The 16155-nt window shown below is 42.7% G+C and overlaps 1 protein-coding gene across 2 annotated transcripts in view; it reads right to left on the bottom strand.

Annotated features, from left to right (window-relative positions):
* The window catches only part of LOC110157767 (uncharacterized), an 85998-nt gene continuing 69843 nt past the window's right edge, over window positions 1-16155 (bottom strand). For both annotated transcript variants that reach the window (XM_055158154.1, XM_055158153.1), the window contains exons 51-65: window positions 13696-13845; window positions 13546-13610; window positions 13330-13459; window positions 11996-12081; window positions 11364-11493; window positions 10518-10708; window positions 10260-10350; window positions 8279-8408; window positions 6574-6758; window positions 4860-5027; window positions 4030-4166; window positions 2952-3115; window positions 2761-2855; window positions 1297-1735; window positions 1-359 (exon numbers count right to left, since the gene is read on the bottom strand). In XM_055158154.1, coding sequence (XP_055014129.1) covers window positions 265-359; window positions 1297-1735; window positions 2761-2855; window positions 2952-3115; window positions 4030-4166; window positions 4860-5027; window positions 6574-6758; window positions 8279-8408; window positions 10260-10350; window positions 10518-10708; window positions 11364-11493; window positions 11996-12081; window positions 13330-13459; window positions 13546-13610; window positions 13696-13845 — 2256 coding nt within the window. In that variant the 3' untranslated portion in view covers window positions 1-264. The remainder of the gene's footprint in view (window positions 360-1296; window positions 1736-2760; window positions 2856-2951; window positions 3116-4029; window positions 4167-4859; window positions 5028-6573; window positions 6759-8278; window positions 8409-10259; window positions 10351-10517; window positions 10709-11363; window positions 11494-11995; window positions 12082-13329; window positions 13460-13545; window positions 13611-13695; window positions 13846-16155) is intronic.

Below are 16155 nucleotides of genomic sequence, written 5' to 3' on the forward strand. Positions count from 1 at the left end.
AATGCAAAAATAAAATTATATTTAAGACAATTTGTGCAAAAAACGTGTTTGATCTGTTCAATTATATACATCATTGCACATAGGTTACAGTGATACAGAATGAGAATCCCACGATACTTCTAAATAAATCCTTCATTTCATACAAAAGGTGAAAAAATGTTTGCTGTCATAATAAATATAAGAGCGATTTTTTTACAGAGTTCAGATTTAGAAACATTCAATAGTAAAAGTTAGTACAATTTGAGATGAATTCTGAGACGTCCTTCAGCTGAACATGTGCTGAGAGGAGCAGAGGAGCAGGAGCAGTACCAGGCACAGTCCACCGGGGGCGCTCAGGGACACGCCGTGGCTTGGTTTGGCTGCAGGAGACAAATGGAATAGTCACCAATGTAGAATTTGAACGTGGATGTGTATTCAAATGTATTTAATACTGCACTGCTCAGTGGACATAAATAAAAGACACTAAACAGTTGGACGGCTCTTTGTTCTGGTCTCGTGTTTGTGTATTCTCTTTGTTTTAGCTGGAATAGACTAAAAGCTACATTTAGTCCTTGTGAATGAGATCACTTCAGCTGTGGACCCACCTGCTGTGAGGCAACACAAACACATCATTCAGATGACTAGAGCAGTATATGAACATGGTCAGCTGCACTCGGCTCTTCCATTGAATGTTGTGCATGAATTCTTTGATTAAAATTCTATTGAATATATCCAGCTTTATACATGATACAGTAGACTGCTCTGTGATGATTTCAAATCTAACTGAGATAACTTTCTTATAAATGGTTGCTCCCCTGCCAGTTGAACTGTTGTCTGTATGGAACCCTTACAGGTGCTCTGCCACAGTGGCCCCTGGACAACAGTTTACAGCAGACCTGGGCACTGCCCAGCTCCCGGGCCACATCTGGCAGTTTGTTTGACTCAGACCGGCCTGTTTATGTTCATTTGGAATTACAAAATAAACATATTTTATCATTTGACCTCATGCATGGACGAAAGCTGCCCTGCTTTTATTTTAGGTGTTTTCTTAATGACTTTTTTGTAAGGCAGCCTCACTTTTTCATTGCTCAGTCATAACATAAAGTGTCACGAGTCTGAGCAGCTCGTCAGAACACTGATATTTACTGCTTTTTATAAAGAAATACAATTCAGATTGTGCAGAATTGTGTTACGCATTTTAGCCTCCACAGTATTTTCAGTTTCTCATGTGGCCCCATGGACAAAAGAATTGCCCACCCCTGGTCTACACTGTGACTGTAGTGGCTGAGGTGTGGTGCTGTTGGGCAAGACACTGACCTGTGGTAGACACTGTGTTGGAGGGCTGAGTAGTGCTGGTGCCTGCAGAGGGTGCCACTGTGGCCCCAGGGCGAGTTGTGGAGGCCCCTGGACCAGCGGTGGTGGTGGAGGCCCCTGGACCAGCGGTGGTGGTGGAGGCCCCTGGACCAGCGGTGGTGGTGGAGGCCCCTGGACCAGCGGTGGTGGTGGAGGACCCTGGAGCAGCGGTGGTGGTGGAGGACCCTGGAGCAGCGGTGGTGGTGGAGGCCCCTGTAGCAGCGGTGGTGGTGGTGTTTGTGAGGGAGGATTTTAAGCCCCCTGTTAGCCCGATGCCCAGTGTGTTTAGGTCAGACTGGTACTGCACTCTGATCCAGTCCTGCACTGTGCTCGTGTTCTCGTAGGACTTGAGCTCGTTCAGGTTGGACCCCAGGAGGTTCCTGACGTTATTCACACTCAGGCTCTGAGGGACACAAGTGCACTCATTAGAAGGGTTCTATACACACAACTAAAGCTCATGTGGCACACCAGTGTGGACAGGAGAAAGTGCTGGTGTCCTTGAGGAAGTTCATCTGGGATCTGTTCTATGGATTTGACCAACATTTGATTTAAAAAGTATAGACATAGATATGTGATGTGAATAATACAATAACAATAAGGCCACGTTTTGTCAGGACTGTGAGGCTTTAGCCCAGAACCATGTGAAAGTGGATGAGGAGGCAGAAGCAGACCTGAGGGATCAGTACAGACTGAAGCTCTTAAACTAATGTGAGTGAAAGCACACTCACACTCAGACACACACACACTGAGAGCACACTCACACTCAGACACACACACACACTGAGAGCACACTCACACTCAGACACACACACACTGAGAGCACACTCACACTCAGACACACACACACTGAGAGCACACTCACACTCAGACACACACACACTGAGAGCACACTCACACTCAGACACACACACACTGAGAGCACACTCACACTCAGACACACACACACTGAGAGCACACTCACACTCAGACACACACACACTGAGAGCACACTCACACTCAGGCACACACACACTGAGAGCACACTCACACTCAGACACACACACACTGAGAGCACACTCACACTCAGACACACACACACTGAGAGCACACTCACACTCAGACACACACACACACACACTGAGAGCACACTCAGACACACACACACACACTGAGAGCACACTCAGACACACACACACTGAGAGCACACTCACACTCAGACACACACACACTGAGAGCACACACACTCAGACACACACACACACACTGAGAGCACACTCAGACACACTCAGACACACACACACTGAGAGCACACTCACACTCAGACACACACACACACTGAGAGCACACTCAGACACACACACACACACACACACACTGAGAGCACACTCAGACACACACACACTGCTCCTCTCCTGTCTGTGTTGAGCAGAATGCATCATGGGAGCACACCTGCACTACGCTAGAGTCCAGAGCGGTGAAGGTTGGCACGTCCATGTTCACATCAGAGTTGACCAGGCTCTTCACATATGACTCATTAGCTCCCCCTGCAGGCCACAAACAATGAAATCAGACATACAGGGTTTACTTCCTTTCTGAAGTGGTTGCTAAGATACAGAACAGTGTGGAGCTGTGAGTAGTACCAAGGTAGGGCTGCATGAGCTGGTACGTGCTGACGGGCGCAGAGGAGCGGCTGGAGGAGCTGGAGGAGGAGCTGGAGGAGGAGCTGAAGGCTTGGAGGGCCACACTGAACAGAGCCTGTTTCTTCGGAGTGGAGCAGACGGACACATTGAGCTTATCAGCGTCTCTGCACACACAAAGAGAGCGGCGTGTGAGCAGGGCGTCTGCACCACATCTTTACAAACACTCACTGACCCACATGGTTTTATTCAGATCAGAACTGGGACAAAAGCTCAGACTGTGAGCGCTGAATCAATATTGCTCTAGACCCTCCCCCCAGACCTGGTTTAGACCTGGTTTTAGTCCTGATTTTAGTCATGATTTAGACCTAGTTTAGAGCTGGTTTTAGTCCAGATTTTAGTCATGATTTAGACTTAGTTTAGACTTAGTTTAGACCTGGTTTAGAGCTGGTTTATAGTCCTGATTTAGACCTGGTTTAGTCCTGATTTTAGTCCAGATTTTAATCATGGTTAGACCTAGTTTCGATCTGGTTTAGAGCTGGTTTTTAGACCTGATTTTAGTCCTGGTTTGGTCCTGGTTTTAGTCTTGTTTAGTCCTGATTTTAGTCCTGGTTTAGACCTAGTTTAGACCTGGTATAGAGCTGGTTTTTAGACCTGATTTTAGTCCTGGTTTAGTCCTGGTTTAATTCCTGGTTTTAGTTCTGGCTTAGTCCTGGTTTTAGTCCTGTTTTTTGTCCTGATTTTAGTCCTGGGTTAGACCTGGGTTAGACCTGGTTTAGACCTGGGTTTAGTCCAGTTTTCTGTAGTTTCCCTAACAAAAAGGCAAGCAACCAATTGAAAAAACAAACAAACCCTAAAACAATTCTAATAACAAAAAATATAAATAGACAAATAAACAAATGACTTTCCTGTGGACATTATATTCAACTATCACCATGCTGCACCTCTCTTTAACATATGCATAAACAACACTGCTGTTTCATAGTGTTTTTGTTCCCATGGCCGAGAGCACACTGTATTATAATCACAGCAGAAGAAGAAGGAGTGTGCTGCTGAGTGTGGACGTGTGCACACGACTGACCTGAGGCTCTGGGGGGAGATGTTCTTCAGGACCTGAGGCTCCAGAGAGCACAGGTTGTCTCCTCCCACAGCGTTGAGCTCTGCACTGCCCAGACTGTTCCCCGATGTGGACAGGTACCTGCTGATCACCTGCTGAGCCTGCACACAGCGCATGCACACACACACACACGTACACACACGTACAGCATTAGTGACAATACTGGAACACGTGTCCTGATTCAATTTTCAAACGTTCAAAAGGCTCTTGATAATCCATTTAAAACCAAAGCATGCACTCCAATACTAACACTAATGTTGTAATGTTTTGGCAGTGAGTTCATGATCAGATTGTTTTCACTTTAAATCTATTTACTTAAAGGTCCTATATTACACACAACTGACACTTGTGAGCTTTAAGCCATGTTACAGTCTTGTTGCCTCCTCAAAAACACACCTGGAGTTGTGTTTTGCTTCCTTCACACATGTTTGAGTAACTCTGCATTATTGGTCTGTCTACACCTCAAAAAGTCAAAATGCTTTTTCAAGTTGACAGCTCCTTTTACCTTTAGTTCAACAGAGATGGGCAATTTCAAGTCAGAAATTGTCCAAATGATTCTACTGAAGGTGTGTGGAGTTTGTGTGTTAAACATGTGAATGAACAAAACACCTCCAGTTCAGACTGTGACGAGGAAACAACATTAGAACAGAGATGAGGGTTTAAACTTTGTGTGTAGTGTGAGTGTGTGTGTGTGTGCGTGTGTATGTGTGTGTGTGTGTGTGTGTGTGTGTGCGTGTGCATTCGTGTGCGTGTGTATGTGTGTGTGTGTGTGTGTGTGTGTGTGTGCGACTGACCAGGCTGGAGTTCCATTGTCCATCAGAGGGGTTCATGAGAGCAGACAGTGTGTCCAGTTGAGTGACAGTCCAGAGGTTGATGTCCTGCGCTGTGGCCAGTCGAGAGGCGGGGCCCAGCAGCTGCACCTGGTCCTCGGGGATGTCCGGGGGAGAGCTGGACGCGTACGCCTGCCACACAGCACGGTCACAAACCACAGAACAAGACCGCTAACGGACACTACATTTAAAGCAACATCCACTTTTCAGAGCTGCTGCCATCAGTTATTTCCTCTCACTTTTTACTCACTCACAGTCGCACACTGCTAATTTCTCTCATCTGGCCAAGATTTTAAAACTTATATCAGGTTATTCATCTTGTTTTCAGATTTATTATCTACACTATCTATTATTATCTACTACCAGTTCTGAGATGCTTCATTCTAGTCTAGAGGTTGTTTATTTTAAGAGAACTACTACTTTAAGTCATTTTCTGATAGATTTAAGTGTTATATTTTACATTTTGGTCAAGCTTTATTGCAGTGTACTTGAAGTGAGTGGTGCGTGTATATATGAACAGTCTTTAATCACTTATGTTCAAGAAGCCATTTTTCAGATAAAAAAAAAAAACACCAGCGGTACACACCCACCGCTCTGTCCTTTGTTCTCTACTTTTATTTTGAATCTGTAATGCACATAGGATTCAGCACCACTGTATACTTTATGTAAAAATAAATAAAAATAATAAAAAATCTCTAGTGTGATGTGCAGATATCCATAGGAGGGGCCCACAGCTTGCGGCGCTACGTTTAGGGCGACGTCAGCTCCCACTGAGCAACACTGTTTTCTAACCCAGAAGGCAGAGGACTTGTTTCTTTTAAGTTGTTTTAGATGAATATTGTGATTTAAAATGGGTACATTATAACATTATGATCCACCAGTGTCACAGATTATAAATATAAAGCAGTGTCTCCCTTTTTTTCTGGGGACCAATATTTTAAATCACAAACCTTAATGACCCAAGTCAACAGACATTATTCATAAATCTCAAAATAAAGGTTATTGATCATTAATGAGGATATTTTATTGTTGACTGAGTGATCGTGTCTCTGAACAATTAGTATTACTCAAGTTTGAAACAATGAAAAACAGAAATTGAAGCAGCAATAAAAGGATCCATATGTCGCCTGTTTAAATGTCTCCCGTTTCTTTTTCTTTTCAACATTCAGTTGAAAAAGCAATATTGGAACACAATAGTCAATAAAATAATTCCAAAACTTTTAGAAATGATACAAACCACGTCTTAGTATTTCAACATTTCTAATGAGATAGGTGGGTCTGTATGTGTTTTTGTGGTGTGTTCAGTCCAGGTGCAGGAGGAGACGCAGCAGCAGATCAGACGCAGTGTTCAGTTTGTTTCTGTGCTTTGGCTTCATTTTTGTGAGGATAGAAAATCCCAATTCACACAAATGTAGAAGTGAAAGGAATAAACAGAGAAACACTGGCCCCACTGAGGACAGGAGATTCTGACGACCTACAGGCAGATCGTGACAATTCAACCCAAATAAACTGTCTTGTGACCCACCTGAGGGTCGTGACAATGCTGTAGATCACACAAGCACTACATGTGCCTTTCAGAACGTGTGGGACTTATTTTGAGAGTTTCAATAAGTGTAAAAGTCGTCAGTAAGAGTTGAGTGAAAGTGGCTGCAGCTCTGCACTGTGACTGTGTCCTCACCTCGTTGAGCTTGTCCAGCACCACTCTGAGGTAGTCCTCGTCATCCACCTTGGTGGTCAGGGCGTCCAGGTTGTCCTTCACTGTGGGGGCGCTCAGGCAGCTGTTGAACTGCTGGACGTCAGTGTAGTCGAAGGGGAACGTCTCATCGCTGATGGTCACCTGAGTGATCTCCCCCACGGTGCAGCCTGACGCGCACACACACACACACACACACACACACACGTTTACAGGCTTTGTGGGGATAATACATTGATTTACATTCATTTCCTGAAGACCTGAACCATCATCACCCCCCACACACTAAACCCTCACACATTTGATCAGTTCAGTTAATCTCCATGATCTACAGTCCTGCACAATGGACTGGACTGAAAGATACAAGACCACACAGTCCAGTACACTCCAATAATATCAGTACAGTCCAATACTCAAGTACAGTCCAATACTCCAGTACAGTCCAATAGTCAAGTACAGTCCAATACTCCAGTACAGTCCAATACTCCAGTACAGTCCAATACTCAAGTACAGTCCAATACTCAAGTACAGTGCAATACTCAAGTACAGTGCAATACTCAAGTACAGTGCAGTAGACTGCAGTAGAGTGTAGTACAGTAGAGTACAGTGCAGTACAGTACAGTGCAATAGAGTAGAGTAGAGTGCAGTGCAGTACAGTGCAGTACAGTCCTGTAGAGTGCAGTAGAGTAGAGTAGAGTACAGTAAAGTAGAGTGCAGTACAGTAAAGTAGAGTGCAGTACAGTGCAGTGCAGTAGAGTGTAGTACAGTAGAGTAGAGTGTGGTACAGTAGAGTGCAGAACTGTACAGTACAGTGCAGTAGAGGAGAGTAGAGTGCAGTAGAGTACAATAGAGTGCAGTAGGGTGCAGTAGAGTGCAGTAGGGTGCAGTAGAGTACAATAGAGTGCAGTAGAGTACAATAGAGTGCAGTAGAGTGCAGTAGAGTAGAGTGCAGTAGAGTACAGTAGAGTGCAGTAGAGTACATTAGAGTGCATTAGGGTGCAGTAGAGTGCAGTAGAGTGCAGTAGAGTGCAGTAGAGTACATTAGAGTGCATTAGGGTGCAGTAGAGTGCAGTAGGGTGCAGTAGAGTACAGTAGAGTACAGTAGAGTACAGTAGAGTGCAGTAGAGTGCAGTAGAGTGCAGTAGAGTACATTAGAGTGGAGTAGGGTGCAGTAGAGTGCAGTAGAGTGCAGTAGAGTACAGTAGAGTACAGTAGAGTGCAGTAGAGTACATTAGAGTGGAGTAGGGTGCAGTAGAGTGCAGTAGAGTGCAGTAGAGTACAGTAGAGTACAGTAGAGTACAGTAGAGTGCAGTAGAGTACAGTAGAGTACAGTAGAGTGCAGTAGAGTGCAGTAGAGTGCAGTAGAGTACAGTAGAGTACAGTAGAGTACAGTAGAGTGCAGTAGAGTACAGTAGAGTACAGTAGAGTGCAGTAGAGTGCAGTAGAGTACATTAGAGTGCAGTAGAGTAGTGCAGTAGAGTGCAGTAGAGTGCAGTAGAGTGCAGTAGAGTGCAGTAGAGTGCAGTAGAGTACAGTTAGAGAGTAGAGTGCAGTAGAGTACATTAGAGTGCAGTAGAGTACAGTAGAGTGCAGTAGAGTACAGTAGAGTACAGTAGAGTGCAGTAGAGTGCAGTAGAGTAGAGTAGAGTGCAGTAGAGTAGAGTAGAGTAGAGTAGAGTGCAGTAGTCACCGGTTGCGCGCCTGCTGCGGCCCTTCAGAGACTCTCGGATGTGCTTCTTCAGGACCCTCCTCTTGCTTCTGGACACTTTTTGAACTTTCAGCACTTTGAGGAAGTACTTGAGGAAGCTCTTCTTGGTTTTCTGTTCACACAACACAGAGCAGTTACACACAACACAGAGCAGTTACACACAACACAGAGCAGTTACACACAACACACAGCAGTTACACACAACACAGAGCAGTTACACACAACACAGAGCAGTTACACACAACACGCAGCAGTTACACACAACACACAGCAGTTTCACACAATAGCAGTTATACACAACACACAGCAGTTTCACACAATAGCAGTTATACACAACACACAGCAGTTACACACAATAGCAGTTACACACAATCAACAGTCATCAACAGTCATCACTAAAATAACTTGAAAATAAGAAAAGCAATAATAAATACCAAATTGACTGAAAAACTGTAAGAAGGAACCATTCAAACCTGAGACCACTAGAGCAGTTTGCTCATGTGGAGTGGGTCAAAATACTTGTTGATCAGTGCAGAAGTCTCACTGACAGTTACAGAAATCATTTGTTTGCAGAGTTTGCCTCAAAAGGTTGTGAAACAAAATATTAAGTTAAGGGAACCATCATTTTTGTCCAGACCAGTTTCATTATTTTGTTTTTTGTAATAATTCTGTTGAATCACAGTTGAAAAACAATGTTTGATTTACGTTGGGGGATTTTCAGTAAATTTTTATTTATTATTGCTTTTGTCAGTTTCAAGCTATTTCAGTGATTATTGTTGATTTTTCTTTCATTGCCAGAGGGGTACCAACTATTTTGTCCACATCTCTATACACAGAGCAGTTACACACAGAGCAGTTATGCACAACAGCAGTTACACACACAGCAATCACACAAAAAGCAGCTACACACAGAGCAGTTACACAGAAGCTAATGGTTAGATATATATATAGAGATAGATACTTTATTGATCCCGAGGGAAATTCAGCATTCGCCAGCAACAACGAAAAGATAGTAAAAGTTAGCAGTGTGTCCTCACACTCGTCAGCTACAGGGATGGAGGCGCTGTGTATACTGTGTTATCTGTATAAAGACATATGCATAAAATACTCATAATATACACAACGCATCCATCCTTAGAGAGACTGATTTGAGGCTGATGTCTAATGTCTCTGCTCACTCTTCAAGCCTGTATAAATGTCGCAGGTTAAGAGGAAACACTGACAAAGGTTTCATAGATAAATGCTAAGTGGTCACATTTTTATACAGCACTTTTCCACCTTCAAGACACTCAGAGTTCTTTACATCAAGAAGGAACCATTCACACACACACACACACACACACACACACACGTACTACAGTGTACACAGACACTGGGGGTGAGGTAGGTCAAGTGTCTTTCCCAAGGACACAATGACAGTATTAATCAGTGGGAGCTGGAATCACACCGCCAACCTGCGGATCAGTGGATCTGACAAGAGCGGGATCTGAACCACCAACCTTCAGATCAGTGGACAAATGTTCTACCACTTGAGCCTCTGTTGCCCAGTAGTCAGCTGGATTAGGTTTTAAAGTGGGACTAAATACTAAATAAATACAACTTTTTTCTGTTTTAATCGTATTCTCTACTGTTCCTAGGTCCTAGCTCTTTTTTTTTGGTGGAGTCCATCACCTGCTTTTCTCATGAAAATATTATTTCTTTGTCAGGAATGTAAGAGCAGTGTTAAACCAGTCCCCTCATCCAAGCTGCTTCTGGACTACACACGCCTCTTGGTGAAAGAAAAACTCTTCACTCTTAGTTTACTTGATTTACTATTTTTACACTTACATATGAATTTAAAAAAGGAAAACAATTTAAATCTATGTTTAAACCTGCTATGTGATTATATCTAGCAGAATGAGGCAGGAGCAGACAGGAGCAGACAGGAGCAGACAGGAGCAGACAGGAGCCGACAGGAGCTGACCTTATCAAAGTTCTCATAGAAGGAGGTCTGGAGGTACAGAGGCAGCATGCCCAGGTCCTTCAGCGTCTGTATGTCCCAGGTGGAGGGAGCCCTGCACACACACAAACACAGTTGAACAACAGCAGCTACCACACACTCCACTGGACTGTATCATGACAACATGACCAGGGACACAGAGCCCGAGACTGTTGAGGCTTATCATATGTTGCAATAAAGCGTTTATGCTAATGAGCTTGTTATTGGTGACAGTTTGCTGACCCGTATGGAGTGTTCCCGCTCTGCAGCAGAGTCTGCACAGCAGCTGCCTGATCTTCAGTGAGGTCGGGGCAGTTCTTGAGCTTCTCCAGGATGGAGGGGTCTGAGTCCTGGATGTAGGAGCCCTGCAGAGTGCAGCACATGTTCCCCAGCACAGACACCTGCTCCTGGGTCAGTCTGGTGCTGTTTATGCCCTGACAGGGGAAGGGAAAGACACAAGTTACTTACGTTTCACATCGCATTCACATTATTTATTTTTGGTTAGGTGTTGTTAAGTTTAAGGGTTCTATATACACAAACTTGACTCTTGTGAGCTTTTAGCCATGTTATAATGCTGTTACCTCAAAAACAGACCTGGAGTTGTGTGTTATTTTATTCACACTTGTTTGAGTAACCCTTTATTAGTGTGGCTATATCTCTAAAGCTCAGAAAACTCTGTTCCACCTTGTGATGTCATGAAGTGGTAGTTTTCGAGTTAAGAGCTATCTCTTAAGTAATGTTCGGCAATTTCAGAGTTTGAAATTCTTCAGTGATTCTAGTGAAGGTGTATGGAGTTTAACACACAATGGAGCACTTCCTGTATTACTATATGATGTCACGAGGTGGAAGAGAGTGTTTTCTGTTTGAGAGAAGAACTCATCTTAAATCTGCAGGGTTGTGTGTTACATGTGAATGAAAAACACAACTCCAGGTGTGTTTGTGATGAGGAAACTACATTAGAACATAGATCAGAAAATAGTGTCATATGGTTCTTTAAGGTTAAGCAAGCAGTGATTATGGCAGAGTCAGTCTCAGACACTCATGTAATGTTCCTTCAAATGATAGAAAGTGAACATGTGAGTGAGTTACCAGGCAGCTCCTGGCGTTGGTAAAGAGCTGGACTTTGATGTAGCTCAGATCCGAGGAGAAGACAGTGAAGTCTGCCTCCGCCAGCTGCTCAAAATAATCCCTGCATCTGGAGGCGGGCACTGAGGAGTATCTGTGGACATGACATAAACACACTAACCATCAGTGTGTCCTTTCCTATTTTGCAGTGACATCATGCTGGGGGTGATCTACATGTATCTTTATGATGGAATGTTCGGCAGGTACCATGGTGACACAGTGCACACAGTAGGAAACACTTCCACAAAACAAACTGGATTTAAATAAGACATTTTCAGGAGTTTGTGATTAACATGAGTGTTCATGGTTCTGTTTAATGAGAGTAACAATGTGACAAAGTTCAAATTCTGGGATTGTAATTTTATGTGTAAGAGACTTGTTTAACAGTACAAATCAGCTCACCTGTTGTAGTTTTAACTAAATCAGATCTTTCTGGTCAGACTGTGGTGAAGTAAAGCTCAGATTATAAATCTAATTTGAGTAACCAAGTTTCAGACAGAGCAGTGCCTACAGTTAGTGTCACACAATCTGAGAATGTTGAGGACATCAACTGTAAAGTATCAAATACTGCGCTGTGTCAGCCTGCAGACACGTACTGGTAGTAGAGCAGCACATCCGGGGGGATCAGGGAGAAGTCTGTGACGTCAGAAGAGTTCTGCATGTAGTACGACATGCACGTGAGCTGTGGAAACATACAACAACATGTGTAGCAATATGGACATTTTAATACCAACAAAGAGTTTGACACAATATATGCTCTTATACGAGTTTGGAGTGTCTTAGTATTTGAGAGCGGTCTTGGTCTTGTTTAGAGCCAGAGGACAGTGTGACGTACACAGTCTCCCTCATCAATGCTGATTAGAAGAACAAGACGAACTACAACTTGTGGCTGAAGTTTACTTAATAAAATCCATCTGTGTTTGCAACATTGTGCGTTGGTTTGGTAAATGTGCAGAGACTGATAAACACACTGCAAAACCAGTAAGAGAATGAAACTTCAGAGAGGAACTTGAAAAAAAAAATCCTACTCAAATCCTTAACTTTCTGTGAAGAGCCAGTGGAAGTTGGCTTAAAGAAAGGGTTCTCAAACTGTGGGTGAGGGTCCAAAAACGGGCGTGCATGAACCAGATCAAATGGAGATTTATAAAAACAGTGATAGATATGTACCAAAATAACTATAAAAGACAAATAAATATAGAAAATGACAGACATGACCTTGATCTGGCCTTGATGGGCCGTGGTCTCGGTCTTGTTTTGGTCTCGACCCTCAGAGGTCTTGGTGTTGTCCTGCTCTCGGGACCCTGTGGTCTTATCTATGTGTGTACAAAACTCCACATTTGCACTCTTTGTAAATGTTGTCAGGATCAAGTCCTTCAAATAAGTGTCTAGTTTCAATGCTTGTAGTAGAAAAAATTCTATCTACCCATCTATCATCTATCATCCACCCATCTATCATCTATCATCCACCCATCTATCATCTATCATCCACCCATCTATCATCTATCATCCACCCATCTATCATCTATCATCCACCCATCTATCATCTATCATCCACCCATCTATCATCTATCATCCATCTTTTGACACATGTTAGTGACATGCTAATATGATGTGACCATTATTAACATCACTCTGTACTGTGTGTCTGTTTGGGAGTAGACCAGATGCCCTGGTCCTTGACCATGTTTACATTTGTTTACATGTTTGTGTGTTGATTTGTTTTATTGTGCTATGTTAAAATGAAATATGTGTTGAGGAAGAAAAATCACTTGTGAGTCACACAGTTGTTAGCTTGTCTGAAAATCAAATGCTAAATTCCTAAGTGTCTGCACGCCTCGTAGCTCTGTTCACACCTGTCGTGCTCTGACAGGTTTTGGGGTGAAGACCATTTGACTTGAGTTGCATGTAAACATAGTGAGTAAGGTCTGACCTGAGACTCCACCAGAGTGACCTTCTCCTGGCCCTTCCGGCGACACGCTTTGATCAGTTTGTTGATGTGAGTCTTCTGGAAGGTTCTGACACTCGTACAGCTGAAGCCCTGAAGCACTGAGGACGACAGGCTGGACACAGGACAAGAGGACAGGGTTAGGACAGTGGACAGAAGAGACAGGTTTAGGACTTAGGACCAAAGAGACAAGAGGCTTACTTATCTGTCCCACCCAGAAGAATAGTGGCGGTGTCCACAGCCACAACATTAAAGAACAGCTCCACCTACAGGACAAAACCAAGAAGGGACTATTACTTTTTCATCTGAAAGTGATGAGAGACATTAGACCTCAGAAGTGTTGTGCGTCACCTGTGAGCTTTTCCACTTCTTCTTGTTGACCTCCTTCAAGACCGTGGAGCTGCTGGACATGGTCACCAGCAGAAACCTGGGAACCTGATCGGCCAAGTCATCTGGGACATTGTCCACAATGGCCTCACTGCTGCTGTTCAACCCAATCAGCTGAAAAGCACACCACAAGGTTAGTTTACAGCTTTGTCTGTCTTCTACCAAATGTCAGTGCGTTTTAAAGGTCCTGTCTTACACCAAACTGACTCTTGTGAGCTTTAAGACATAGTTACAATATTGTTACCTCCTCAAAAACAGACATTCACACATGTTTGAGAAACGCTGCATCATTAGTCTGTCTACATCTCCCAAACTCAAAATTCTCTGTTCCACCTTATGATGTGGTAAAGCAGTGTAGTTTCCACGTTAACAGCGACCTTTTGTTTTTTGTTTAGTAAAGATTTGCCATTTTAGGGCTGAAATTATAAAAATTATTCTAGTGAAGGTGTATGGAGTTTAAAAATGCAATGGAACACTTTATTACCACATGACATCACAAGTTGGAACAGAGGGTTTACAGTATGAGAGAAGAACTCAGCCTAAATGTGCAGGGTTTGTGTGAAAGAAACAAAACACAACTCCAGGTCTGTTTGTGAAGAGGAAAACTACTAGTTGTGTAAAAGAAATACTAAAATTCCATGACTTTTTTTTCATTGAATTTACAAAATTTAATTTTCTAGGCCTGGAAAATTACATTTTCAATTTCCATTACTTTTCCAGGATTTCCACAACTGTGGGAATCCTGATAAGAGTAATATGGGCCCTTTAAACATGGGACACAAAAGCAACATTTGTCAAAAAAATTGCAATGAGATATTTTCCCAAAACATTCAGTCCTACATCACAGGATACAGGGCATAGAATGTAATAATCATAATCATAAACATAATCACTATCGGACTGTATCAACGTTTCATCAAACTGAGACTAAATCACTTCAAAGGCTCCAGATCAGCAGAGCTCTTTTTGTCAGTATAAGCATGTTGTTTGGAGCTGACACAAAACATACCAGAATAGTAATAAATAGCACAGGAGGATTAAAGGTTTTGGTAATGTGGTGACATTAGGATTGAAGACCATATTTATTTTTTATGAGATAAAAAGGAGCTTGCCTAAGAACTGCATCTAATTTGATTACCTGGTCCCTGAAGGGTTGACCAGGTTTTGTATTCACCTTGTGTGTCTGTGTGTGTGTGTCCACCCACGATAATTCTGCCATTTATGGACCGATTGTCACCAAATTTGGTATGTGGATCAAACCCCATGCCCGATGCCGCAAAAAAAAGTTTGGTGACAATCCGAGGTCATTTGAGGTCACACGGGTCAATTGAAAGGTCACGCCATTATAAAGGATCTGCAATTTTGGCAATTTCTGAACCATCTGCGGCCTAAAATATTCACCCAATCATCACACAAGTTGGCACACACATAACCGGGGCACACTGGATGTTACAGGTTGAAACCGGTCAAGGTCACTTGAAGGTCAAGGTAACCAAGGCCAAATTTTTTTGGTCATAACTTCGCGAAGGATGGAGCTAAAACAACGGGAGTGTCTCAAAATCTCAGAAAAATTATTATCTATTTATAATTCTATATGTATAGTCAAACATTCATAGTTTTCAAGATAATCACTAATTCTAACAGTTCCTTTCTCTTTCAGTGTAGATGTTAAATTTCTAATTGGAATGAAAATAATTTCCATTTCTTGTTTTTCTGGTGAAACACAACACACTGATCTACAGTCACACAACTAACAACACACAACTCATGAAAAATGACATTTTGGTTCCACACTAGTAAACACAGACATTCTCATGTGTGACCAACATCACACACATGTTCATGGGCCTGTACACATACACACATTGTATTGTGGATATAATGATCATGTCATATGGGCTGAGCTCCTCATAAACTGCTTCTGTGCTGATGAACTGACCCACTGATGCCTCATGGGACCAGGTTGATGTCTCTCATTGAGCTTGTTTTATTTATTTTCAAGGGGGCTTAAAGGAACTGTATGTAACCCACACTCTTAAAGGAACCAGTGTCAGTGCCACAGCCAAGTTTTCCTCATTCTCAGTATTTGGACAAGGCCTGTCTCATGTGAAAACTTTAAATCTCCAGACATGATATGAACAACTTGATTACCATGTCCAATGTCTTTGTAATTAAGAATAACTCAGGATTACAATAGTTAACAATAATGGTAACATGCATTATTGTGGCTGTAGTTGTATATAAATGTTTGTAATCATCATGACATTAATATTTCATGTTTTCTACCTTAAAGTAATGTCTCAGTTTCCAACAGGTATGTTCTTTTGATGAGAGAACAAAATTATGCCACAGTTATATGCCCCTTTTGCATAGTATGTCCCCTTTAAGAAAAACATTGGCATACAAGTACACAAGTTCCTCCTG

Source organism: Boleophthalmus pectinirostris, unplaced genomic scaffold (genome assembly GCF_026225935.1).
Source record: "Boleophthalmus pectinirostris isolate CB_2022bp ecotype Guang Dong unplaced genomic scaffold, ASM2622593v1 HiC_scaffold_22, whole genome shotgun sequence".
NCBI classification, from domain to species: domain Eukaryota; kingdom Metazoa; phylum Chordata; class Actinopteri; order Gobiiformes; family Gobiidae; genus Boleophthalmus; species Boleophthalmus pectinirostris.